At 45.5% G+C, this 27,862-nt stretch overlaps 1 protein-coding gene across 1 annotated transcript; it reads right to left on the bottom strand.

Moving 5' to 3' along the window:
* Nucleotides 1-288: 288 nt before the first annotated feature.
* TNFAIP2 (TNF alpha induced protein 2) lies at nucleotides 289-27,862 on the bottom strand. Its single transcript, XM_035105420.3, has 12 exons — nucleotides 27,756-27,862; nucleotides 22,240-22,627; nucleotides 18,870-19,509; nucleotides 16,416-16,530; nucleotides 14,536-14,658; nucleotides 12,772-12,872; nucleotides 11,982-12,077; nucleotides 8,820-8,940; nucleotides 8,376-8,498; nucleotides 5,904-6,059; nucleotides 3,928-4,049; nucleotides 289-1,578 (listed from the first exon to the last, which is right to left on the bottom strand). The coding sequence occupies exons 2-12, from the start codon at nucleotides 22,616-22,618 to the stop codon at nucleotides 1,440-1,442; spliced, it is 2,115 nt and encodes a 704-aa protein (XP_034961311.3). The 5' UTR covers nucleotides 22,619-22,627; nucleotides 27,756-27,862; the 3' UTR covers nucleotides 289-1,439.

Below are 27,862 nucleotides of genomic sequence, written 5' to 3'. Positions count from 1 at the left end.
CCCCTTGACATTGGTGGGTAGCAAATACTCCGGTCTCCCTAAAGTGTAAAAATCCATGATTTAATTGCGTCCCAAGAATTTTGATCCCATGTTACACAACAGTAGGACCTGCCCTGCCTTCAAATTCGAGCTTCCAGACTTTTTTCCTCTCCTGTCTTACTTCCAGCATAAACCACGTATCTGTTATTGCTTTCTACTTTCTCTAGTAGGCAAATTCTAACCCTTGGCTTTCAAAACATGCTCCTAAAAGCTGGAGGATTGGAAGGGATCAACGACACCTTTACTAAATATTATAAGTGCATCTTTATTTTATACAACTTGGTATACAATGGCAATTTGGGGTGCCATTAACTAAAAAAAAACGACAACCACACTGGATAGCAAAACAATCACTATGGACCAGGAGACTGAGAAGCAAACACTGAGGGAACATCTGTACAGTGGCATATTTACAATCATATTATAGATACATTATTATTATTATTATTATTATTATTATTATTATTATTATTATTGACATTTGTATCCTGCTTGTTCCAAGCAGCTCAAGGCAGCGTACATGAAAATACTTCATTGATTTTATCACAATAACCTTGTGAGGTTGGCTGTTTATCTTATTTACAAACTGCTCCAGAGACTGACGCCGTCAAAGTGGTTTACAAAAAGGTTTAAAAAAGAGAAATGAAATACAGAGGGGGCGGGCTGGGACAGAGTGACTTGCCCAAAGACCATCTTTTGTGGACGAAGCAGAAACTTGAACCCAGGTCCAAGTGTAGCACCGAATTCCTAAGCCACACCACCAGCAATCCTTATATCACACAGACTGTCATCGAGATGCTAGTACGTTATCAATACATACTATTGAGCAAAACATCACAATTTTCACAGAAGAAGAAGCTTTTGGGAGTTTCTACTTCATTTTGTTTTTAATAAAAAATAAATCAAGACTACATTCCAAGTGTGTTTACATTTTGAGGAGTTTTCCATTTTCCTCCATCCATTTTACAAAGGATTCTTTCTATTCCCCTTTAAGGAAGAAACATGTCCGAAGAGCTACTGCGCTTTTCTGTTAAGTGCTTTAACCAGGAACAGGAAATGAAGGCTTCCATTTGGCATGACATCATTACCACCCAGGTGAGGTAGCCCGACAGGAATTCTGTCCCATTTTCGAGATGGGGAAAACAAAGGCAGCAGAGGAAATGCTGGAGACTTCGCAGGACCTTGAATCTGGCGGGACCTCTAAGGCGATGAGCCAGCCAACTTCCATTTTATCCTGGCATTCTGGTAGCGGCATAAAGATCAAGCTGCTTTTTCCAAAACCAAGACCTGGGGTTGGTTTTCGAACTAAGTGGCTGAGTCTGGAAGGAGGCTGCTGCTGAATTCAGGTCTCCCATGAATGGCAGCTGTTTGAGTCAAGCAAGAGGCAACAGGCAAGCTCATCACGCCCTGATTGTTGAAAACAAGTGTTTGTGGGGTAAGGTAGCAGTTACCTCAATGTCCAGCACATCCAGGATGCTTCTGGTTTCATTGTAGGACAAGTTTCCTTTGATGTACAAGATGGCGGACAGTTGCTTCTTGCTGTCAAAGAGGAAACACGGAGCGTTGGAATTTGAAAGAATGCAGCAACATAGAGGCAGTAGAAATATTCAAGCACAACTGGGACTCTCAACTCTCTGAACTCGACTATTGTCCCTGATTTATCTAAGAACCTAAGAAGTGCATGCAGAAAACAGGACAATGGCCCATCTAGTTCTTCAGCATCCTGTTCTCACAGGGGCTGACTAAGATACCTGTGGGAAGTTTGTAAGCAGGCCACTGAGACCATATAACACCGGTCCTGAAAGACCTACATTGGGTCCCGGTATGTTTCTGAGCACAATTCAAAGTGTTGGTGCTGACCTTTAAAGCCCAAAACAGCCTCGTTCCTGTGTATTTGAAGGAGCGTCTCCACCCCCATCGTTCTGCCCAGACACTGAGGTCCAGCACTGAGGGCCTTCTGGTGGTTCCCTCACTGTGAGAAGTGCGGTTGCAGGGAACCAGGCAGAGGGCCTTCTCGGTAGTCAGATGTCAAGGAAAAGCAACTATCTGACTTTTAGTAGATATCTGAAGGCAGCCCTGTTTAGGGAAGTTTTTAATGTTTGATGTTTCATCATGTTTTTAATATTCTGTTGGGAGCTGCCCAGAGTGGCTGGGGAAACTGGAACTCTGCAACCTTTCCTCATAGGGAAGTTGATCCGCCCCCTTGATCAGTTCAGTTGCCCTACAGATGAGACTATTAAAAGATACACGTATTGGTATTGAATAGTATTTCTTCATGTCTTTCCTAGCAGGAAAGGCAGCAAGTGACAGGATGTGACTAAAAGAGGAAGGACCTTGTTGTTCAACAGGTATTTCCTGTCTGGGGAGTTTACAGCCAACATTGCAGTTCTCTTGACATTAACCCTGCCTCCTGTGCTCATGAGGACTAGCAGCAATCAGTATGAGAAGCACCCTTTTTTTGCATGGGATGTGGGGAACTGGCACTCTAATTTAGAGTATCAATTCGCCACCAAAATGCCAGGTGTGGAAGTGTTGTTTCATTGAAGTGGAAATAGATTCCCACCATGCAGCTAAAACACTGTGATACCACTTTAAATAGATACCGTATGGCTTCCGCAGAGCTGCAATTCCCAGAGTTCCCTGGGAAGAAGGATTGATTGTTAAACTGGGAATTGTAGCTCTGTGAAGGCAATAGGGGTCACCTAGCAACTCTCAGCACCTACAGCTCCCCGAATTCTTTGGGGGAAGCCATGACTGCTGCTAGATGTTGGAAAACATCTGGACATAGATACTAGAGTACTGGATTGGGCTGGACATAGATACTAGAGTACGGTCATCCGCATTGACTGAGAAATTAACAAGCCAGGCCAGAGTGGCAAAGGGCAGACGCAACCCCTTTCCCCTTTATAACATGTGGCAAATGTTTATTGAATACGTAAATTGTTCAGACTGAGACAGGAATCCACCCAACGCTCATGGGAAAATGTGGCATGATCTCTTAGAGCGATCAAACAAAACTTTATTACATAGCACGACAAAAGTCTGTAATTTTATCAGGGCAGGTTATTTGTTGTTTACTGTTGTAACAATTGCTTTCTCAAAATGTATCATCTGCACCATGAAAAATAAATAAAAACATTACAAAAAAGGTACGATTGTGCTTTAAAGGTGCTATAGTGTGCATTTGGCCTAATTTAGGCCTCGTCAGGCTGTCTGGAAGAAGCGAGAGAAGAGCGAAGCGTTTGTTGAGGGAGCAATCTCATGCTTTCACTGCATGAGACCAGGCATAGGCAAACTCAGCCCTCCAGATGCTTTGGGACTACAACTCCCATCATCCCTAGCTAACAGGACCAGTGGTCAGGGATGATGGGAATTGTAGTCTCAAAACCTCTGGAGGGCCGAGTTTGCCTATGCCTGCTCCTGACCATGTGAAGGTGGCAGGCACGTGATTATATCAGCAGTTAAGTCTGCCTGCTGCAAAAACTTCCTAGCTGGATTATACTACTCAAGTTGACCAAATCTGTGGTGTCTTATTTCATTGGGGGGGGGGGTGCTGAGGCAGTGGCTCAAAGTCAGCAACCAGGTATCTTACCTAAGTTTCCAAGTAACCCAGGAGTTGCCAACCTTTTGGGGTCCATGGGTACATTTGGACACCACCACAAAATGGCAAACCCAACCCAACATGCACACTGGACCTCACAAAGCACAATAAAATACCCATTTCACAGAAGGCAAACTGGTGAGGCTCAGGGATGAGGAATCTGTCCGAGAAACTGAATGAACGGCTGCAATTCTATGTAAGCCCCAATCAGGTCTAAGGAGACCTACGTAGGGTTGGCTCTGTGTTGGCAACCTGAGAAGTGAGGTCATAAAGTCTTTCCCTCTTACCTGATATCTGGATATTTACTGGCAAGCATACCGACTTCAACCTTGACGGTATCTGTACCTTGGAGTTTGATGATTTCGGCCAGGCTTGGGAGAGCGTAACTCAGCCACTTGGCATTGGAGCCCTATCAAGTTAAAAAGACCACATTGAGTCAGTCAACATGCAGATCCCCAGTTAAAAATTAGGCCATCCGTATACTCAAAATATAGCATCACAAGGCTGGAAAGGGCTAGACTGCTATGGAGACCCGGAGACCCTCAAGGCAGATTCCCCACCATATTTGAAAACATCTCAGAAGATTCTTGGCAGACAAGCCATATTGGGAACATATCCCATGAAGGCAAACAGGTTGAAAACTACATTGCTGTTTATTTATTTATTCTGCTAAAGAACATTCCAAAACACACACTTCAACTTTTGCCAGATGTCGAATATCTGACACCCTCAAAATGTCCCCACACCTTCAGTTCATGTTTCTTGCATCCCAGTTCCCTGCCCTATAAAAGTACACAGAAATTCTAGACTGCGGCACTCCAGCTTAACTTGTCTACATTTCGCACCGAAGATGTGGATATGAATACAGACACCTGGCTCCATTATAACCATGATACTTGTTATCAAATTATACATCTTAAATAATATTTTAACAGCTTAATATACAGATGTGGTATATATTTTGCCAAAGATATGTTTTGCTAAAATTTGTTCACTGGGAGCCAAGGGTTGTGAGTCTTGAGACATTGCTGGGCTCAAGGATTAAGCAGAAGGCTGAGATAGAGGAGGAGGAATCGGAGAATGACCTGAGGGGGTTGAGGCCAGGGCACAGAGGCTGGAAGAGACAGGATGTGGCAGTCCTGGCTGGGGAAGCAGGTATCCCATTTTCCTTCTTCAGCCCTGGAGACTGGAGCACAGCAACCGAGGGAGAGCCCACCACTAGAGGTAGAGGAACCAGGGTCAGAAGTGGGGGGCACAGCCTGGTTGCCCCCACCTCAGTTCAGTCTGCATACTCAACAATCTCGCAAGGCTCAGGAGCCTCATGAGGAAGCTCACCTTCAAAGCTTGGTGAGTGGGCATGCCAACTTGTTGGGTCAACTGTGTGGCTTGCATGCAGTTCTGACCTCTTCCTTGCCCTGATCTTGGACTCCTTAAACCTGGACTTGCGGATTCTAGTCCGGCTAGCTTCACCTTTCCTGCCATTTTTCTTTGTCAACTCTCTTGCTGCAGCCTGTGCATGTGTAGGGATGACCCACACCATACATTTAAAGCAAATGGCTTCCCCAAAGAATCCTGGAAACTGTAGTTTGTTAAGAGTACAGAGAACTACAGTTCCCAGGATTCTTTTGGAGAAGGCATGTGCTTTAAATATGTGTTGGATGTGCTTTAAATGTGGACCTGCCCTTATTTAGAAATGAGGATGTCAAACAAGGCTTATTCCCAACCGTACGTGCTGAGCATTATGCGCAACAAAATGCTTCGTAGCACCTAGCGAGGGGTGACTATCAATTTTGATTTTTTTCTAATCTTCAGTTCTCCACATTTGCCCATCAGTTTGTGATTACTTTTTTTAAAAAAAAACATCCCCACAAAAATTCACAATCACTTTGGTGTGAATTTCTCCTAATATATAGATTTGTAAGCAATTTTGCCCAACACAGGAATATTTGCAAATAGTCTTCCCCAAGGCAATGCAATTTTGTACATTATTTTCACAAATGTGTGTATTCTTATGCACACAGTACATGCATTTCTGTACACATTGCTTGGCTGGAGAACTGCATGGCAACATCTGGAGAAGTGTAAGATTCGAAGGATGGCTGTGCTTCATTTTGTGCATTGTTTCAGAAAGTGAAAATTGGGTAGGTTCATCTTTAAAATCAAACTGAACCACATTTCTCCCAACAGCATGCAGCAGTAGCTTGTTAAATGTCAGGGGCTGCATGTCGAGACCGAAAAGCCCATGGTGGAAAACAAGACTTACATTCTCGAAGCAAAACGTGCACAGAATAGAGGCATGCTGTTGGACAAGCTCAGACAAGTTCTTTTGCAGTTCTGGGGTCCTCAAGCTAACCTTCTTCTTCATAAGCCTTGAAATGTACTCTTGGACCAGAAAGAAGTGAATTTTCTCAATGACAGCCTACAGCAAAAGAAGCAAGCAGTTAGTCCTTTGCGATCAGATGGAGAGAGAAAACACACACAAATCAATATACTGTAGCTTGAATTCTAAAAATACCAAGAGAAAGACTTTCCAAACTTGCCTAACTGGTTATTCTGAAAACAAACTGGTTTTTATAGAGCAGGAATGGGTAGAAGGCAGATTGGGGTTTACTGGAAGATCTCTTGAGTGATCTGCATTGGATTGCAAAGAATTTTAGTCCCCAATTGCTTAATGATACCAGCAACAAAACATCTCCTCTCTAAATTATATAGCTAAAATGCAGAAAACTTTTTTGGGGTGTGTGTGTGGGTGGGTGTTATTGAACCGTAAGCATGTTACCTTATGGGCTCTCTTAATAGCCCATAATTTGTTCCAAAAGGACTTCAGAAAAAAATAAACATCAAGTGAGTTATGACCGCGAATGATGTATGAAGCATAAGAACGATCAGATGGGAACGATAAACTTCCCCCCTGAAGAGTTCCTGCTGAACGTTGCCTGTTGACTCTCAGAATTAACTTCATTAGCTTGGTAGATTATTTTAAGAAGACAAAAGTAGGAAATTTGAATGAATGACCCTTCCCTTGTGAGTTTACATTGGCTTTGTGGAATGAAAAGCAAGCTTTCAAAGGAAAAGGGCTCTTGTGGTTTGGCCCAGCCCTTGAGCTTCTGAAACTGGAAAAAGGTCAAGGACAACAAGCAGTGGAGAATGATAAGTGAGTGCAGCTGAATTGGTAGGCCAAGGAATTGAAACGGAGGAGGTCTCTTCTTTGAGCCAAACTTAAGACGCTTGGCAGAAGGTCTAGAATTGTGAATGCTGGATCCCTGCAGAACATCAACAAAGTTGTTGCAGGAAGGGTAGTTTAAAGGCACTGAATCCTTTCCCCAGCCTTTCACTTCTCCCCTGAATTTCAATACATTTTCACCTAGAGCCTCCATCCTTTTCTTTTGGGTTTCTGGGAGCGATACCTCCAGTCTAGGAAGCCTTTTTAAATTTCTCCAACAATACACAGTGCATACACTCATATAGGCTGGACTAGATGAATCCCTAGCCGGAATAAAGATTGCCGGAAGAAATATCAACAACCTCAGATATGCAGATGACACAACCTTGATGGCAGAAAGCGAGGAGGAATTAAAGAACCTTTTAATGAGGGTGAAAGAGGAGAGCGCAAAATATGGTCTGAAGCTCAACATCAAAAAAACCAAGATCATGGCCACTGGTCCCATCACCTCCTGGCAAATAGAAGGGGAAGAAATGGAGGCAGTGAGAGATTTCACCTTCTTGGGCTCCTTGATCACTGCAGATGGTGACAGCAGTCACGAAATTAAAAGACGCCTGCTTCTTGGGAGAAAAGCAATGACAAACCTAGATAGCATCTTAAAAAGCAGAGACATCACCTTACCGACAAAGGACCGTATAGTTAAAGCTATGGTTTTCCCAGTAGTGATGTATGGAAGTGAGAGCTGGACCATAAAGAAGGCTGATCGCCGAAGAATCGATGCTTTTGAATTGTGGTGCTGGAGGAGACTCTTGAGAGTCCCATGGACTGCAAGAAGATCAAACCTACCCATTCTTAAGGAAATCAGCCCTGAGTGCTCCCTGGAAGGACAGATCGTGAAGCTGAGGCTCCAATACTTTGGCCACCTCATGAGAAGAGAAGAATCCTTGGAAAAGACCCTGATGTTGGGAAAGATTGAGGGCACTAGGAGAAGGGGACGTCAGAGGACAAGATGGTTGGACAGTGTTCTCGAAGCTACGAACATGAGTTTGACCAAACTGCGGGAGGCAGTGCAAGACAGGAGTGCCTGGCGTGCTATGGTCCATGGGGTCACGAAGAGTCGGACACGACTAAACGACTAAACAACAACACTCATATATAAGGGAAATGTGTATGTACAGCATCAAAAGCAAATCCTTTCTCAATTTTAAACTCTCTTATAAACTACAGTGGTACCTTGGTTTACGAACCTAATCCGTTCCGGAGGTCCGTTCTTAAACCAAAGCATTCTTAAACCAAGGCGTGCTTTCCCATAGCAGCGGGGGACTCAATTTACAAATGGAACACACTCAACAGGAAGCGGAACATGTTCTGCTTCCAAGGCAAAGTTCACAAACCAAAACACCTGCTTCCGGGTTTGCAGTGTTCTTAATCCAAGCTGTTCATAAACTAAGCTGTTCTTAAACGAAGACACCACTGTACTGCCCATTTTCAACCTTAGGCTACAGGAACTGATTAATCCTAGTGAAAAATCCTTTGAAAAAACGTAAAACTTCCTCATTTTCAGTGGCTTACCTGGCGAAGAGGGTCTTTGAGAGCTCTCAGTGTAGAAACGTGATGTAGGACGGTTGCTATGATTTCATCAATAATATCAGTGCAGGAAGCCCATCTCCTCTGGGTAAACTTTCTAAAAATAGGCTGGGGGGAAGTTCAACACAACAGAGTGGTGAGTTATTTCTTTTAATCCTCTTTCTATGCACACCCTTCAACTGGCTGAGTGGTGTTGTCCTAGGAGCGGCAGTTCTGCCACCTCCAATATATTGTAGTAGATTAGAATCACAGAATTGTAGAGTCGGAAGGGACCCCCGAGGGTCATCTAGTCCAACCCCCTGCAATGTAGGAATCTTTTGCCCAACGTAGGGCTCGAACTCACAACCTTGAGGTTAAGAGTCTCATGCTCTACTGATTGAGCTATTCACAGGGCAAACCCAGAGGTGTATCACACAGCTGGAGGCTTACCTGCAGTTCCTGAACCACGCATTGAACGAGCACATCACAGCCGGTGGTCTCAATGTCACGAAGGGCATTAACAATTTTCACTCTGATATAGTCCTGTCCAGGCGTTTTTTCAGCGTGGGACCTGAAGGGAAGAAAGAAGGAAGCTGTGGTTTGTCCTACCGTTGTTTCACGACATCACCTGCTGCCTTTAACTCTGCTCTTGCAGCGGCAGTTGATGAACTCATAGAATGATAGAATTGCAGAGTTGTAAGGGACCCCAAGTGTCATCTAGTCCAGCCCCCTGCAATGCAGGAATCTTTTGCCCAACATGGGGCTCAAACCCATGACCCTGAGATTAAGAGTCCCCTGCTCTACCAACTGAGCCATCCCGGTGGGATGCTAGTGAACCCAGTGCCATCAAATTCCTAAGCAATGAAGCAGAAAAATCAGCATAAACAAATTAACAAATTATGTTTTCTTGCCCGTAAAGTGCCACAGGACCCCTTATTTTTTTGTTAGAGCCAGGCAAGTGAAACCTGCGTTGTGAGAGGACCTTGTGATGTAAGTCTAGCAAACTAAATTGATGGATTTATGGCAGAGGTGGAGCTTCCCTCTTAGCCAATATAAAACATCTCTCATAAGCAAGTAATGAACCTTTGCCTGGACTGATTAACATTTTATGTCCTTTTAAATGTTTGCGGGAGGTGGGTTATGGGTTTGTTCTTGTTTTTATTTGGCATTTTGTGTTCTCATTTTGTATTTTTATGTTGCAAACCGCCTTATGATGAAGGGAGGTACTGTATATGGAGGGACCCAGGTGGCGCTGTGGGTTAAACCACAGAGCCTAGGGCTTGCTGATCAGAAGGTCGGCAGTTTGAATCCCTGCAACGGGGTGAGCTCCCGTTGCTCGGTCCCAGCTCCTGCCCAACTAGCAGTTCGAAAGCACATCAAAGTGCAAGTAGACAAATAGGTACCGCTGCGGCGGGAAGGTAAACGGCGTTTCCGTGCGCTGCTCTGGTTCGCCAGAAGCAGCTTTGTCATGCTGGCCACATGACCCGGAAGCTGTCTGCGGACAAACACCGGCTCCCTCGGCCTATAGAGCGAGATGAGCGCCGCAACCCCAGAGTCCGACACGACTGGACCTGATGGTCAGGGGCCCCTTTACCTTTACTGTATATGGATTTAATAAATAAAATAAAATACAGTGGTGTCTCGCCAGATGAATTTAATTCGTTCCGCGAGTCGCTTCGTATAGCGAAAAATTTGTTTTGTGAAGCGGCTCCCATAGGAACGCATTGAAGTGCGGTTTCCCATAGGGTGCCTCGCAAGACGGGAAAAAAAATCCATCTTGCGAGGCACCCTATGGGACGGGAAAAAATTGTCTTGCGAAGCGCGCCATAGGAAACTTCGTCTTGTGAGTCTCCATTGAAATTGCAAAACGCATTCGTCTTGCGAAAAATTCGTCTTGCAGGGCATTCGTCTTGCGAGGTACCACTGTATATGGCTTGCCTGTTTGTGGGGCACATTTTAATGTATTTTAAAAAAATCTTTGTTGGAAGATGGGTGGGGTATAAATAAATTAATAATAATAATAATAATACAGTAATAATAATAATAATAATAATAATAATAATAATAATAATAATAGGTAGCCTGTGTGCAGAGCTGCTGGCATAGCCTCTGAATGGAGGGCACTGGTGGAGTTGCTTGCCATTTTCCTGCTAGCTCTGCATTTTCAATGTGTGTTTTTTTCTCTCTCCTGGGCTGAAGACACAGCGGATGTGAGAGCTGCCCCACTGGTGCCACAACACCGTATCTTCAGCACCAGAGCAATGTGACTACAGTATTGCTCTGTCGGGGAGACGTATGTAAACTAACATGGTGCATCTGAGCAGAGGCAGGAGCAGACCAAATAAATCTGAGCAGGAGCTGGAATCCTCCGGGAATTATTAGAATGCCAAACCAAGGTTTGTTAACAGCAATCTGTTTCCTTTAATATAAAATGAAAGATTGGCATAGTTTTGAAAGTAAAATGGTAGCAGGTAGTTGTTTTTTATTTTAGAAAAAGATCTTAGATTTTTGCAAAGGGAGGGGTGTTAGGATCTGATGGACTGCTATTTTTTCCCAATTTTAATACTGTGTATAAGTGTGTTAGGGACCCAGGTGGCGCTGTGGTTAAACCACTGAGCCTAGGGCTTGCCGATCGGAAGGTCGGCGGTTCGAATCCCTGTGACGGGGTGAGCTCCCGTTGCTTGGTCCCAGCTCCTGCCAACCTAGCAGTTCGAAAGCACGTCAAAATGCAAGGAGATAAATAGGAACCGCTACAGCGGGAAGGTAAATGGCGTTTCCATGTGCTGCTCTGGTTTGCCAGAAGCGGCTTTGTCATGCTGGCCACATGACCTGGAAGCTATACGCCGGCTCCCTTGGCCAATAATGCGAGATGAGCGCGCAACCCCAGAGTCGGTCACGACTGGACCTAATGGTCAGGGGTCCCTTTACCTTTTTATAAGTGTGTTATGCAACAATTCTGATATTTAGTAACATTGCTACTTAATTTTTAAAAGGTAATGCACACATGCCTTACATTATTACTATTATTATTATTATTATTATTATTATTATTATTATTATTATACTGTCCTATACACACAGGTCTCAGAGTGGTCCACAACATGAAAATCACTCTGCACGTGCTCAGGGGCACCCATAAAACAGCTGGTGTGGAAAACCAGATTAGGAAAAGTGTTCCTTCCTATTTATGAAAGGAAGGCTGTGCCTTTTTTCAGATGGTACTTGTGAGCTGCATGTTTGACTTGCATTCAAAATAGTAATTAAAAAATAATAATAATGGGGTCCTCACTGAAACACTTGCAACCCGCCCTGCAGGGATGTGATCCAGCACTGAAGCTGATCCATTTGACCATATTCATTACATAAACAAAGCTTCCGTCTTCTGGGACAGGGTTGGACAACTGAAGTATGAATCATTTTATAGATGCTAGTCATTGATATGTCTGCAGAGGCATCTGGAACTGGCCATGGGGAAACATGGGATTCTGGCCTAAATTACAACTGGCTGACCCTCTGTGACAGCCTTCGCCAAGCTGGTGCCCACCAGACGTTTTGGACTCCGACTCCCATCAGACCCAATCATCACAGCTAGCGTTGCCATTCATTACTTACCGAAAACCCAGGCAACTGTTCATGTTTGTAACTACTGTCGCTTCAAAGTATAGGTTCTTCTTCTCCTTCATGAAAATGTCCAGCACCTTCTTGTAGCTAGGGAGGCAGCGGAGGAATGAGATAAGGATTAGAAAGATGGCCTCTGTATATAATTCGGCATTGATATTGTTGAGTCGTGGGAAAGAGGGATGAAGACACAGCTCTTAAAACAACCAGCTCTTTATTTCAGCTCTGAGTCCTGGGCTGCACAATAGCTTAGCCAGCTGGCTTATATAGTACTCAGTAACTTGCAACAGTAACAAACTCCCCGTAGTTACCCAATCCGTGAACAGCAGTCTCAATCCTTCATTTGCATGTTGTGGACCTGAGTGAGAACTGCAGCCACGGTGGCCAGAATGAGTACTGCGGTCAAACTTAATACATAATACATAACAGATATACAGTCATACCTCAGTTTACGATCGCTGTGGTTTGCGATTGATCAGTTTGCGACCGCCGCGGACCCGGAAGTGCTTACATCCGGGTTCCGTGGCGTGTGGGTGCGCAGAAGTGCTCTACCGGCGCTTTGCGCACGCGCAGAAGAGGCACTCCATTTACGACCTGCTCGGGGAGCAACCGGCTCCCCGGAACCAATTGAGGTCATAAACGGAGGTACCACTGTAATGAGGCTTTTATTGGATTATTGTAACTGAGAACTAATAAAAAATTCTTATCGAGAAAGCTGGCATCTGATTCAGAGCCTGCGGTGACATGATCCGAAATGCATTCCTTTGTGATCTTGCTATCCTACCTTTTCAGAAAGGTCAGGAACTCTTCCAAAACCAGCGTTGACATTTGCTTGGCAAGCTGTGCGGAAATGCCTTCAGCCTCTTTTTGTTTGTTGTGGATAATCTAAACACAAACACACACACAAAAAATCCAAGAGTCACCACTGCAGCCCGAACTTTAATATCTGCCGATCCATAATTAAGAACATAAGAACAGTGCTGGGCTGGATTCCAAAGATTCCACAGATTTGCAGAGTTGGAAGGGACCCTGAGGGTCATCGAGCCCAACCCCCTTCAATGCAGGGATCTTTTTTGCCCCACGTGGGGCTCGAACCCATGACCCTGAGATTGAGAGCCGCATGCTCTACAGAAAGAGGAATGGACGGACCAGTGGCACCCTCCCCTCCTGTGGTTTCAAGCAACGCATGTTCAGTTGCTCTGATTCTATGATCATTCTTTATTTATTTAATTTGTATACCACCCGTCATCCGAAGGCCTTAGGTCGGCTATCCTTCTCATTCCCTCTAAGTGCAAACTCAGATGGTTGAGTGCCAAGCTCAAGTTAAGTCCTGTTCAACATACACAGTATTGTGCTTCGCTTCCCACTGATTTTGACGGGATTTAGAATCGTAAGAGTTGGAAGGGTCAGCCTAGGCCACCAATCCACTCTTCTGGACAGCATTCCTCAAGAGCATCCAGTTAGGCATTGGATCTGGGGCTGTGGCTGTGCAATATAATAAGCACATAGGAGATAAAGGAAAATGGTGACAGGAAGGAGGGAGGGACAAAAAGGGACGAGGGGAGGGAACCCCATCCCTCTGCTGCACTGCTATTTTCCATCAAAGGTGGGACTCTGTTTCACTTGGTTCTAGATATGTCACCTCACCGGCCTGACCGTGCAATTTATATCCTCAGCTGATCTCTGGCAAATGTAACAGAGATTAATCAGATAACGTTGAGGTGGCACTTTAAACCAGGCACCCCCAAACTCGGCCCTCCAGCTGTTTTGGGACTACAACTCCCATCATCCCTAGCTAACAGGACCAGTGGTCAGGGATGATGGGAGTTGTAGTCCCAAAACAGCTGGAGGGCCGAGTTTGGGGAAGCCTGCTTTAAGCAGTCAAATAGCATTTATTCCTATTGCAGAGAATCTGTAGAATGTGGCCTTCTAAGATGAGGGTTTTTGGGGGGGGGGCGCTTCCCTGTCTCAGGGGACCAATTTTATTGACTTCCAGGATCTGTTGGGATTGATTGACATAATAAAAGGTAAAGGGGCCCCTGACCATCAGATCCAGTCGTGTCCGACTCTGGGGTTGCGGCGCTCATCTCGCTCTATAGGCCGAGGGAGCTGGCGTTTGTCCGCAGACAGCTTCCAGGTCATGTGGCCAGCATGACAAAGCTGCTTCTGGCGAACAGAGCAGCGCACGGAAACGCCGTTTACCTTCCTGCCGGAGCGGTCCCTATTTATCTACTTGCACTTTGATGTGCTTTCGAACTGCTAGGTGGGCAGGAGCTGGGACTGAGCAACGGGAGCTCACCCCGTTGCAGGGATTCGAACCGCCGACCTTCTGATCAGCAAGCCCTAGTCCTGTGGTTTAACCCACAGCGCCACCTGGGACATAATACCAAATCCAAATTTGAATTCAGGCAAGGGCAAGTGAGATAAGTTCCCTATGCAGAAGGAAAGCATTTATTTTAAACAGCTGATGGTGTAACTCTGTGTATTTCGCTCTCTCTCTGTGTGTATTTCATATACATCACACACACACACACACATATTTTATTACCTGGATGGCATCTATATGAAGTTCGCTGTGATAGTGACCAGCTAGTTTTGGTGGCTCGTTTCCCTCTGCCCACTTCTTGACTTCCAGTTGCAGACAGTTAGCGAGGGAGCGTTTAGCTGCATCCTTTATAAGGAAAGAAGAAAACGCCAATTCACAGATTAGCAGCAGTGCTCACATTTCAGTTACTCTGTCACCAATCGCAGGGCCAATCAAAAGTGTCTGAAGGGTTGTCAGGTCCAGGATTCAACTTTAAGTTGGCCAGATGCAAAAGAGGGTGGGACTCCTACACATTTAGTCGCATAGAAAGGGACATTTCAGCACAAGTAGCTTCTACACAACTATTAAAGGGCCGGGAGTCCTGTCCTCCTTTTCACCTGCTCAGCCGTCCCCTTTGGGAGGGAATGAGATTTGCCGCTATGAGCTCTTTCACCTGCCTTTCGTTTGCCTGGTCACATGGAATGCTGTTTGTGATTGTATAATTATCATTTAATGTTCCGAATACTGATTTTAGAGTGTTGTTATTTCCTGTGTTATTGTGTGTTTCCCTAGCCTGGAACTATATATGGTGAAGGGCAGATTAAAACCCCCATTTTTTTTAAAAAAAAACTTCAAACAATAACCACAAATTCTCACATAGAAAGATGGCATTTGTATGCAGGTGTATTTGATGCATTGAATAGAATGAAAGTTTATGAGTCACGGCGGAGGGGAGAGCACATGTACAAATTCAAGACTTTGTTTTGTTGCTATTTTGTTAATGTTTTTAAGATATGAATGCTGTTGTACTTTGTGAATCCTATAATATGATTTCTGGTGTAACTGTGATGTTTAACTTATTTTTTAGTTGTTTTGTTAATAGTGTTACATAGATGGTAATTGTTTTCTTTGGGATTTGGGATTGTTTTACTGATGATTTGTTAAGTATTCCACACGATTTATGCTGTATTCGTGATGTTCCATTATGTTCTTTTTATCTTTTGCTTGTAAGCCGCTTTGGAACAAAAAGTGGCATAGAAAAAGAAGCAGGAGAAGAATAAAAAAGAACCCCTTTTCCCACGACCACTAACAAAAATAGAACATGGATAGTTGGGGAGAATAAGAAAGAGAGAGAGAGATTTGCTTCAAATTAAGCTCCTGTGTGCTTAGGAGAATGTTTGCAAGGTACTTTGCAAATGTAAATGGTACAATTTTCTGCAAGTCACCTCTTCCCCTGTAGTTCTAGTTACAGGTAGGTAGCCGTGTTGGTCTGACGTAGTCAAAACAAAATAAAAAAAATTCCTTCCAGTAGCACCTTAGAAACCAACTAAGATCATTGGTATGAGCTTTCGTGTGGCATCTGAAGAAGTGCATGCACACGAAAGCTCATACCAATGACAATCTTAGTTGGTCTCTGAGGTGCGACTGGAAGGAATTTTTTTTATTTTGTTTCTTCCCCTGTAGACAGCCTTCCAAGTTCTTCTGCAGCAACCAGAGAGGTTGTGACCTTGCACAATCACAGCAGTTCCCCAGCTCCATCTCACAATTCTCCCTCCCCGCACAACACATACTTTCATTTCACGTACAAGATAAAAAAATGACGCAGTCACATTATTTTAGTGCAGAGAATCTAAGCCCACCCTGAGCACCAGCTATGGTTGGACTCAAGCTCACATCAGCGGACAATTGTGCCTGCCTTGGGTGAGGCCTGGCCAACTCCTGTATTCCACGACACACCCTCTTACTTTGGGACCTCCTATTACAACACAATAGGGGCCACAATAAACATAGCAGAAAGTGAAAAGGCGCTCTTATTTGCTCCAACACAAACTGGGTGGACTACAAAAACTGTTTTGTCACAGTGCCTGGACAGATTACGAATAGAAGACAAACAGGCCTCTTACCACTTCATTTGTCAGGTACGCTGCTTCAAACTGTCTGATCTGCCTGGGCGGCAAAAGGCTTTCGAGATGGGCTTTGTCTAAGTCTTTCACTAAAACGGGGTGGTTTATGATTTCACTGAAATGACAAAAGAAGATCACATTCACATCCCTTGCAGTTCATGGCAGCTGCTTATTCCGATTCTGATTCCCAAAGAACAACAGATGTGAAAACAGACTTGACTACAACGCCACAGAATACTTGGCTCCGATGTGAAGCCGGTCTATGTTGTATAGCCAGTGTTTTTACATTTCTGACTTGTTCACAGCCCTGAGCAAACAGTTGATCCTGGCAAATTCTTTATTGGGGACTCAAGCACAGTACTTTGCATGAGGCACTGAAACAGTGGTGGGGAAAGGATTTTGAAGGACTTGTTAAGAGAGCTGAATGGAACTGCTTTTCAACACACAAGAAATCCGAAAGGGAATTGGAGTTCAAGCGAAGTACAGTCATACCTCAAGTTGCGTCCACTGCGGGTTGCGTTTTTCCGTGTTACGAACGCGGCAGACCTGGAAGTGTTTACTTCCGGGTTTCGTCGCGCGTGCATGCGCAGAAGCGCTCTATTGCGCTTTCATGCATACGCGAAAGCGCTGCTCGGGTTGCAGACTTTTTGGGGTGCGAACAGCACCCTGGAATGGATCGGGTCCGCAACCCGAGGTATCACTGTAGTCATAAGGACATAAGAAGAGCTTGCTGGATCAGGCCAAGGGCCCATCTAGTCCAGCATCCTGTTCTCACAGTGGCCAGCCAGATGCCTTCAGGGCCTGCCACCCTGAAGCCAAATCTCAGGGGCATGTGAGATCCCCATAAGTGCCCCATGAAAAGATCTCAGTGATCAAGGTGGAGCACAAGGAATCAGGCAGTCTGTAAGGAACTTTGGGTCCAAGTTATATAGGGCTTTGCGAATTAACACAAGAATTTCGAACCTGACCTGGTGGCAATTGGGTTACCAGAAATATTTGAAATGTTTAGCCATACCCTCATGCCGCTGCAAACCGTTGCTTAATGATTCCCATTAGAATAAAAATAGGTGTGTGTGTGTGTGTGTGTGTGTGTGTGTGTGTGTATACACACACACACACCCCGTATTTTTCCGTGTATAAGACAATACCCCCCCTATTTTTTCAAGTTTAAAATTGGGGGATCATCTTATCCACAGATAATGCAAATGAGGGATTTCTTTATTTGGAGTCCCAAAAAATAGGGGTTGTGTTATACACGTGTTATACACGGAATTTTTCGTGTTATACACGGAAAAATACGGTATATATTTTCTCATCATCATCAAAAGGATCCAAATGTGCAGCAGCAGAACATGCCACAGTCAATTGAGCCCTCTCCCCCCATTCTGATCAACAGAGCAAAGGACACTGCTTCATATACTAGATCAGATGATGTAAAGGAAGCTGTTCTGCTCAGTTCCTGTTCGCCCTGGCTCAGTCTCTCCTGCATTGTACACACCCACCCACCCACCCACTGAAACATGCCTGCATTTCATTGGATGTCTGGATTGTTTCAATTCTGCTCCTTAACCTTCAGAACCAGCATTTTTTAAGGGTGTAGCCTGCCATGGGGAAAAGAAGACCTATAAGCCCTAGTAAACATGCAAAACATGTTTTCAAATCTCATTTCTCCATTCCATTTTCTGCAGTGTTCTTTCAGAATTAAAGGATGTGAAGTGAACACAATCAAGCAAGTTTCCTGTTTTATTGGTTCGAGGAACATAGGAAGCTGCCTTTTACCGAGTCAGGCCATTGGTGCACATGGCTAAGTTCTGTCTACGCCAGGGCAGTCTTGAGCAGGTCGGGCGCCCTGGCGCTGAGGGGCGGAGATCGCTCCGGCGCCCCTGCCCTCGCAGGGCACAGCATGGCTTCCGCGCCGCTTCCACGCGCAGCGCCCCGCCTACCGGCCCGGCGCCCTGACGCACCGCACCACCGGGACTCTACCTAGAGCCGGCCCTGGTCTACGCTGACTAACAGAGCCTCTCTAGGATTTCTGACGGGCACATTCCCAGCCCTGCCTGGAGAGGTTGGGGATTGAAGCAGAGGCTTTTGCATGCAAAGCAGATGCTCTGAGCCACAGCCTAGTCAACAGCATAGCTCATTTTGAGTGCAGAGTGTAAAGGGGACAGTCCAGAATAGCTCGGTAGTAGAGCACACTCTTCGCATGGAAAAGGTAGACCTGAGTAATATCTCTGTCTGAAACCCTGAGAGCGACTGACAGTTAGATGCACTAATGGGCTGACTCTTTACGAACCAACTGCCCGTGGCGTTGGTTTGATGCAGAATTTGGATGGTAGATGTTGAGATGTGGGAGAGGGGAAACGGTTCAACCAGCGAAGAGAGAGGCACACTGTCTGCTTTGGGGCTGGCCAGACTTGCAGCGTTACCCGGACGCAGGGCAAAACTGCTACTTACTTTGGATAGATATTCTGCACCCAGGTGAGGAGCAGGTAAGTGTCTTTCCTGCCCAGTTCAAACTGAGCAACCATCTCGAGCTGAGAAGAGAAGCATCGGTGGTAGATCTGCGCATAGGTGCTGCACACTTGAAAGTCCTCCGGGTAATGGCACTTGATGTATTTCACCACAGTGATCAGGTCATCTTTCATAGTCTTCCCCATGTGCAGGAAGCTGTGGGCAGTTGTCGAGAGGCCCTCGTTGCTGTCAAACGGAGGCTCTTTCATTCTGTCGGTTACGGACTCCTGGACTGTACTCCTCCACTCGTCCTTCCATCTTCTGGGCCGGCAATGCACAGCTTTCCCAGATGCCTTTTCTTCCAATGCGCATCTCCTGTCCTCCTCCACCTGTTCTGCTATTGTCCTCACTGCATCCCTCAGGAGTTCTGGCTCAGCCTGTGCGATGCTAACAGACGAACGTATGATCCTGAGGACCGCTTGCTTCAAAAGCCCAAACAGATCTTCAATTTCACTCTGATGGTCGACATTGTCCTGTTTGCGCTCGCTGCCATTGTCACTGCCGTATTCCCTCTCCATGGCTAGGAGATGTTGGCTGGCATCGAAGAATCTTTGATCTTGAATCAGCTCCCTGATTTGGCCAGCTGGCAAAACAAAAGGAAGAACAACTTGGTACCCAGTAACATTGAGATTCAAATTTCATTTGTCCATGCATTTAACTTACATCCTGCAGTACCAGTAGGCGTATGCGCAGCCCATAATTTGAGAGTAGAAACGATAGATGTCATGTCACTGTTTCCAGCAATTTATGTTATTGTTTCCAGTAACCGGTAGCCAGAGAGAATTTGATCTTGCCAGGACTCTTCCTCTGCCAAGGGAGGGGATGGAGTCTTCAGACATTACAATGAGCTCAAGACAGGGAACGCGGGACTGCCATGCCCGAGTAGGGGTGGGTGTTTGAGTTCCTGCCTTAGCATACACCAGAGTTTCCCAAACTTGGGTCTCCAGCTGTTTTTGGACTACCATTCCTATCATCCCTGACCACTGGTCCTGCTAGCTAGGGATGATGGGAGTTGTAGTCCAAAAACAGCTGGAGGGCCCAAGTTTGGCAAATCCTGGTGTACGCTAAGGATGTGTACACATCACTAGCTTAAAACACAGCAAAGTCAAAAAAACTGCAGCAGCATTTCAAATCACTTCTGCTTATCATTATAATGTTCAGCATGGCTGGATGTATTTACAAGTTGCCCACTCTTCGTCCACATCAGTGGGCCATAGCTGCCAAGTCCCCAGTTTTCCCCGGGAAACCCCCGTTTTTATTTACCTTTTCCCGGTGGTCCCCCGTATCACTTCGTCTCCCGTTTTTCTCCGTTATTTTCTCCTGCCGGCGGCCATTTTTTCCCTTTCTGATTTACCCTTCTATGGGCACCAAAAATGGCCGCCGCCGGCTTCGAAAGTCGCATCTACGCATGTCCGGAAGTGCGTAGATGCGACTTCTGGTGTCGGCGGCGGCCATTTTGGTGCCCATAGATGGGCGGGGAGACACCGGAAGTTGCGTCGACGCACTTCCGGTCATGCCTAGAAGCTACTTTTGAAGCCAGCGGTGGCCATTTTTTGTGCCCATAGAAGGGCAAAGCGACACCGGAAGTTACGTCGACGCAACTTCCGGTGTCACACGGCTGCCGGTCCCGGATTCTGCAGTCCGGGACTTGGAAGGGAAGCAGTGGGCAGATAAGAGGGCATGAATGACTTCATATGCCTTAAGTTTTCATATGGGATAGAAGCTAATTTTAGGGGGGGAATGCATCAAAACCCACTATTTCTCAAGAAATGACATGACAGAGGTGGCTTGTGGCTCATGTTGTGAGCACAAGCCTTCACAAACCAGCAGTGGGAGTGCCCTGGATATATGTATAGGAGAGCAAGGAGTCTCACAGTTTTCCAAGTGCCTTCTGAGGTTCAGAGCAGAATTGGTAGTGCCATTCTCTTAAGCTTCTGAAAGCCTGGCATCACGGAGAGCCCTAGCTCTTCACCAGGCCTGGGAGAAGGGAAGAGTCTCTCTTTGTGCTCTCCCAGAGCAAAAGTGGTGTTCGCCAGTGGCGAGCGCATTTGTGGTTCCTTGCTTATTTCTGTAAAGCACTTAAAAATGCTAAATGTGGCATGCTGCAAGATCTCGGAGTGGGTGTGCACATAAACCCCTATACTGCTTCCTGCCTCTAGCTTCAACACCTGGAGCTGTGGGTCCTAAAGAGTCCTCACTCCCCTTGAGTCTATGATTCCCTGCAAGTAGAAAACGAGCAAAGCAAGCAAAGGGTTGAACTGGAAACTTTCCCCTGATGTGCTAGCTTTCTTTTTCTCATGCACGGGCTCTATTGCCTTCTCCTCTTGCATTTTTAGATCAGGGACACATGAAGGAGCGATACTCTTAATACCTAGGGATGCAGGGACCAGCCCATGCCAAGTTCATGTGTGTTCGTTCATTGTGGTTGTTTAGTCGTTTAGTCGTGTCCGACTCTTCGTGACCCCATGGACCAGAGCACGCCAGGCACTCCTGTCTTCCACTGCCTCCCGCAGTTTGGTCAAACTCATGTCCGTAGCTTCGAGAACACTGTCCAACCATCTCATGAGATGAGATGGTTGGACAGTGTTCATTCATAACTCTGTTATGAATCTTTCTGCATCAATCTTGTTTTTTTTTAAAAAAAATCTGCAGAAAAATCTATATTTAAATACTGTATGTATATAAGTACATGCTTTTGAATGCATTTTCTATACTGTATTATATAAGAAGGTAAAGGTAAAGGGACCCCTGACCATTAGGTCCAGTTGTAACCGACTCTGGGGTTGCGCGCTCATCTCGCATTATTGGCCGAGAGAGCCGGCCGGCGTATAGCTTCCAGGTCATGTGGCCAGCATGACAAAGCCACTTTTGGCGAACCAGAGCAGCACACGGAAATGCCGTTTACCGTCCCACTGTAGCGGTTCCTATTTATCTACTTGCATTTTGACGTGCTTTCGAACTGCCTGGTTGGCAGGAGCTGGGACCGAGCAACGGGAGCTCACCCCGTCACAGGGATTCAAATCGCTGACCTTCTGATCAGCAAGCGCTAGGCTCAGTGGTTTAACCCACAGCGCCACCTGGGTCCCTATTATATAAGAAAACATTTTATAAAATATTTTTTTTCTCTGAGTATGCGTTTCTAAATGTATTTTATACATTTGGAAACATACGTAAAAGGGCACCAATGCGCCCATGAGCACCATGTTGGAAACCCCTGCTCTAACTGACCAATAACTTTGGTCAGAAGAGAATCTTAACTGATGGACAAATTTATGTTGGGGGCAGGTGGTCCTTCTGAGTGGTCATACTGTACCTGTAAGTGGTTTGCTTTCTTTTTTGTTTGAAGGGTCCTTCCCTGCTCCTAAGGGTTTTGTTCTGGTATCCCCAAGTGCAAAGTACTTCAGACCATCAATGAGTTTTTCCTGCAATGGTCTCCTCTTCTTTTTCTTCTTGTTATTTTGCTCAGGAGCACAATGGCATGTGACATTGGTTTTCGAAGGCAACCCATGACTTTCAGTTTCCACCTTGTCCTTCGGCGGAGCTTCTTCTGTCGAGGATTCGATCGACGTGGAGTCAAGTTCTGATTCGGAAGACATTGAAGGCTTGGGGGCCTCACTTTTGACCTTCGATTTTGAATCCTCAGCTTTTAGAGGACTGCTAGAGAAGATGGTGAACATTTTCATTCCCATCATCTTCTAGGCCTGCAAATCACAATTGAGAAGTTGTTAGAGTATATTGAGACAACATTTTGAAAATTAAAAGAATAAACCAGTAGATTCGGAACAACTGATATAAAAATCTCCATAAAACTACAATTCTAAGCACCTTTAACAAACTACAGTTCCCATGATTCTTGGGGGAAGAGGGTGGGAGAGAGAGAATGTACTTTAAGTGGATAGCCTGTACAGAGCCAAGCACACGCAACAGAACCCGTGGCTGGTCCTTACTCAACAACTGATAGACGCCACAAAAGGGGAGGTCTCCTCCTCTCCTAGGGTAGCCATTGACTTATAGGGAACGTGTCACCAAGAAATAGTGCCAAAGAGAACACAGATCTGCACACACAATGAATCAGTGCACGCTAACTTATATGTAAAGGTAAAGGGGCCCCTGACTATCAGGTCCAGTCATGTCCGACTCTGGGGTTGCGGCGCTCATATCGCTCTATATGCCGAGGGAGCTGGCGTTTGTCCACAGACAGCTTCCGGGTCATGTGGCCAGCATGACAAAGCTGCTTTTGGCGAACCAGAGCAGCACACGGAAACGCCGTTTACCTTCCCGCCGGAGCGGTCCCTATTTATCTTTGATGTGCTTTCGAACTGCTAGGTGGGCAGGAGCTGGGACCGAGCAACAGGAGCTCACCCCATTCGAACCGCTGACCTTCGATCAGCAAGCCCTAGACTGTGGTTTAACCCACAGCGCCACCTGGGTCCCAACTTATATATACAGATGTAAATTTAGAAGTAATTATTGTAATGGAAATAGGAACACATCTTACCATATTGGAGAAGAGTGTGGCCAACTGAGCTGTGTACGTGCCCAGTCTGGTACCCAACTCCCAAGCCCATCTGCTCTCCCTCCCCACAATTCTTTATCTTTAAACCGCACATGGACCATACGGCCCTTCAGATAAAGAGGACTGTGAAGTATGAGATGAGGCCATCCTTTCCTCTTGAGTTTTCTGTGCCAAATACTTTTGGGTCTGCCAGTGGAATAGACACCATTATTAGCAGAATGAGTTTCCCCTTTTCGGCAGTTCCCGTGATCCCCCTAAAAAAAAATGTTCTGGGACATTTTGAGAGTGGGGGCTGCATTGGGGGGGGGGGGAGAGGAAGGGAAAGTCCATCTGTGCAATGATGATGCCCAGAATCTCCCCCACACTAATTCATGGAAAAATCACAGTGAGCACCAACTGATTTCATTGGTCCCAGTGGAACATTTGTCACTGACTTCAGCAGTGTTTGTATTTCTTTCTTTCTTTTACTCTTTTGAGATTTTCCAGTGAAGTGGGAAAAGTGTTCAATTACTTGAAGGAGAAGAAGAAGAAATGATTCAGGGACATGTGAGTGACAAGCAGCCTTGTCACTAGAACTGTCACGCGGCATGGTTTGTGGAATAATGTATTTTTAAAAAGGCAAACTCTCTTGTTTATTTTCACGGTGACACGGAAGCTAGACAGGCGTCTCAAGGGAGGGATACATCTTTGATGCAACACTAATTATATTTCAGAAACAATGGCTGTATAATTTTCCAAGTTTATGTTGCTCAAGAAGGATAGCGGAAACCATGCAGTTCTCCTTTTGTTAAACTGCACTCCAGAATTCCCATTAAAAAAACCTTTTTTTAAAAAAATGTTTCACATTATATTTATGATTACTTGGTAGAATCATAGAATCGTAGGATTGTAGAGCTGGAAGGGACCCTGAGGGTCATCTAGCTCAACCCCCTGCAACGCAGGAATCTCAGTGTTTTTTAGTAGAGGATTATGCACGGGGACCTTGTAAAGCAGGGTGAGTTGGTTTGAAAACTTTAAATTGAGGCAATTCAAATAAGCAATTTATTGTTTAAAAAACTATCATGAAAAAAGGGGGAGGGCAGATTTGAACAATTGATTATGATCGAGTTCCTCCAATGACACACGGACTACTTCCACAACAATGCATGTAAGCATGTCTATGGATAACTAAATATACCACCTGCTGCTTGATTAAACTTGATGTTTATATTAGAGGGTTATGTACAGGGTGAGTTAGTTTAAAAATCTTTGCATTGCCTTGATTTAAAGTTTGCAAACACATCACTATAAAAAAGAAAGGGAGGAGCTGATTTGAATCGGAATAAAATCAGGTTTCCCAATGGCACACCATAGATTTCCTAAATAATGGTCCATGCTAAGTGTGCTCACATACAATTTAATTTATTTATTATCATTATCCCATGTATCAACTGCTTTTCCTCCCAAAGGAGCCCAGCATGGCACCTGCTATGATATGTTAACAGTATATACTCTTTCGAGTGCTGCTCCTTTCAATTTCGTTTTCAGTTTTCCCCTAAATCATCTGTTTCAATCCCACCATTGCTCCTACTCCAAAACCTAACCTTTGCTCATGCGGGTCATCTGTTTTGGATTAGGGACAACTTATTTGATTACAGACGGAACTTTTCCAAAGCAAACAGCTGGTGGCATTTATTTTCCTAAACTGAAAAGGAAATGCCTTTTGCTTATACAATTGCAGGCTTAAGATAATTCGGGCTGCAATACAGTTTTATTCACAGTTCCTTGGGAGTGGGATGCATTGAACTCAAAGGGTCTTACTTCTGAGCATATAGTATGCATGGGATTGCACAGTAAAAAGTATAAAGAGTACACACGATCACTCAGTTGGACACTGCAAATCTAGGGGGTCATGTAGTCAAACGCCTTCCTCAGCGAAAGACTCTTGCAACCACAGAATCCCTGCTCAGAAAAGGAACCTTGCAACTGCCGAATCCCAGACACACAGCCATCCAGTTTCCCATGCCCCATATGATTGCTTCTATAGAAGTCCCTCATCCTGCTCTCACAGTGGCTAACTCAGGGGTCAGCAAACTTTTTCAGCAGGGGGCCAGTCCACTGTCCCTCAGACCATGTGGTGGGCCGGACTATATTTTGAAAAAATAAATAAATGAATGAATTCCTATGCCCCACAAATAAGCCAGAGATGCATTTTAAATAAAAGCACACATTCTACTCATGTAAAAACACCAGGCAAGCCCCACAAATAACCCAGAGGTCCTTTTTTTTTTAAAGGACACATTCTACTCATGTTAAAACACACTGATTCCTGGACCGTCCGCGGACCGGATTGAGGAGGAGATTGGGCTGGATCCAGCCCCCGGGCCTTAGTTTGTCTACCAATGGGTTAACCAGTTGACAGTAGGAAGTCCACAAGCAGGACATGAGTGTGATAAAACACTTGTGATTTCCAAGTCATGAAATGAACGCACCATTTACATAAGAGCTTTTTAGGAACAGGAAAGGCACTGTGCTCCGCTCTTATCCTTACTTTGGTTAGGCTGCCGTATTAGTAAATCCAAACCTACTAACAGCGTCTTTTTTGGGGTGCTTTGCATTTATTTTAGCAAGGCACCAGAGGCTCCCGAGACCTTGCCGTGTATACAGCACTGAGAGAAGCATGCCAGCCCGCTCTCTTCTCCTGCAAGCAAACTGGATTAAAAGGGTGTATCTGTGCAACTTTCTTCTTTTTCACACAACATTTCCTTCTCAACGAGTGCAAAACAACGACTCCCAAGGTATTTTCATCAACGGATTTCACCTCCTGGGTTTGCTTGGAAGTGTTGAGGCAGATTATGATTTCTTAAGCCTGTGCAATAGCAGAAATTCCCTGTTGTTGAGTAATTTTCCTGATAAGCTTAAACTGCTCTTTGCTTACACTAAATTAAGTAATGCGAACATAAAACATTGGCCAGGTCTGCTTGTGAGTAAGTACGCTTAGGATCACCGAGACGACAGAATTCCACATTCAACATTGCAGTCACACCTTCCACACACAGCACATGCCAGAGTCTCACGTGTGCTTGTCGGTGTCGTATGTGAAAGAGGTACAGTATTTGACACTAGTGTGAACTAGCGTCAACGGTGTGGGACAAGCTCAAAGACTGCATGGAAACCTCTCTGTGCCCTTGCCTATTCTGTGCTATTCTGAGTTGAGCAGGAGTTCCGATTTGGATCATAAAATCATAGAACTGTAGAGTTGGAAGGGACCACGAGGGTCATCTCGTCCAACCCCCCCCCCCTGCAATGGAGGGATCTTTGGCCCTGAGATCAAGAGTCTCATGCTCTGCAGACTTGAGTTATGGTCTAACCCAGAAATGCTAGTCAATAGATCTCAAAATTTAGGTCCCATAATCAGAGTCCCATAATCAGGAGCTGTGTGCCAGATCCAGATGCATCAACATCTGGATGGCAGAGTGCAATAGTTACACCAGGGGTAGGAAACCTATCTCCCGCTTGAGGTAACTGGACTTCAACTCCCACCATCCTCCACTGACCATGTTGGTTGGGGCTGATGGGTGTTCATCAACACCATCAAGAGGGTCACAGGTCCTCCATCCCAAATACAAAGCCACATCTAGCTGAGACCCATAGCTGTCAACCTTTCCCTTTTTTAAAGGGAAATTCCCTTATTCCGAATAGGATTCCTCGTGAGAAAAGGGGAAAGTTGACAGCTATGCTGTGACCATCACTGCCTGCTACAGTTGCAAGTCTGACCTCACTTACCTGGGAGTAAGCCTCATTGAATTCAGTGGGATTTACTCCTGAGTAGACACAGTTAGGCTTCTACAGCAAACCACCACACACCTTGCCAAACCCAGCGCTGCCCAGCTTAACTTAATTTTCACACGTTGTTGCCGCAATGAAGTGACACAACACTCGGAAGCACCTGAACACCAGCCACCCCCTGCCCTCTTCCGGGAGCTCCAGGGGCAAATTTTGGATGAGCCTGTGAAGGTTGCAGCTAGAAGGGCATCAGTTCATCGGGACGGGGGTGGGGCATCAGCCAGAGGGGGGGGTAAATAACAAGTCCTGGCTGCACTCACTTGGAGAATTTGTTGTTGCACAAGACCACCCGGAGAGCTCGGTTTACAGCAAGCTTCCGGGCTCCCAGCAGAGAGCAAGGTAGGGGCGGATCAAGTTGACCAGCGAGGGGAAGAGGGGCTGGCGACCCCTTAAGGCGGTCTGAGATCAGCCACGTGGAGGGAGGGAGAGAAGGACCCAGCCAGCCCTGAGATGATCAGGAGTTAGGGAGCGGGGCAAGACGGACTTACAGTGGATTCTGGTTGACTCTGATCGGGGATGACCGGATTCCTCTTCCTCGCTCTCCGTCCCTCTCCTTGCGCTAGCTGCAGCGCGGTTTCTAATTTCTAGAGAGCAC

The sequence above is a fragment of the Zootoca vivipara genome, chromosome 1 (genome assembly GCF_965207765.1).
Source record: "Zootoca vivipara chromosome 1, rZooViv2.hap1.1, whole genome shotgun sequence".
Classification (NCBI taxonomy): Eukaryota; Metazoa; Chordata; class Lepidosauria; order Squamata; family Lacertidae; genus Zootoca; species Zootoca vivipara.
Note: the sequence above shows the minus strand (reverse complement) of the source record. Positions and strands in the feature narration are given on the sequence as shown.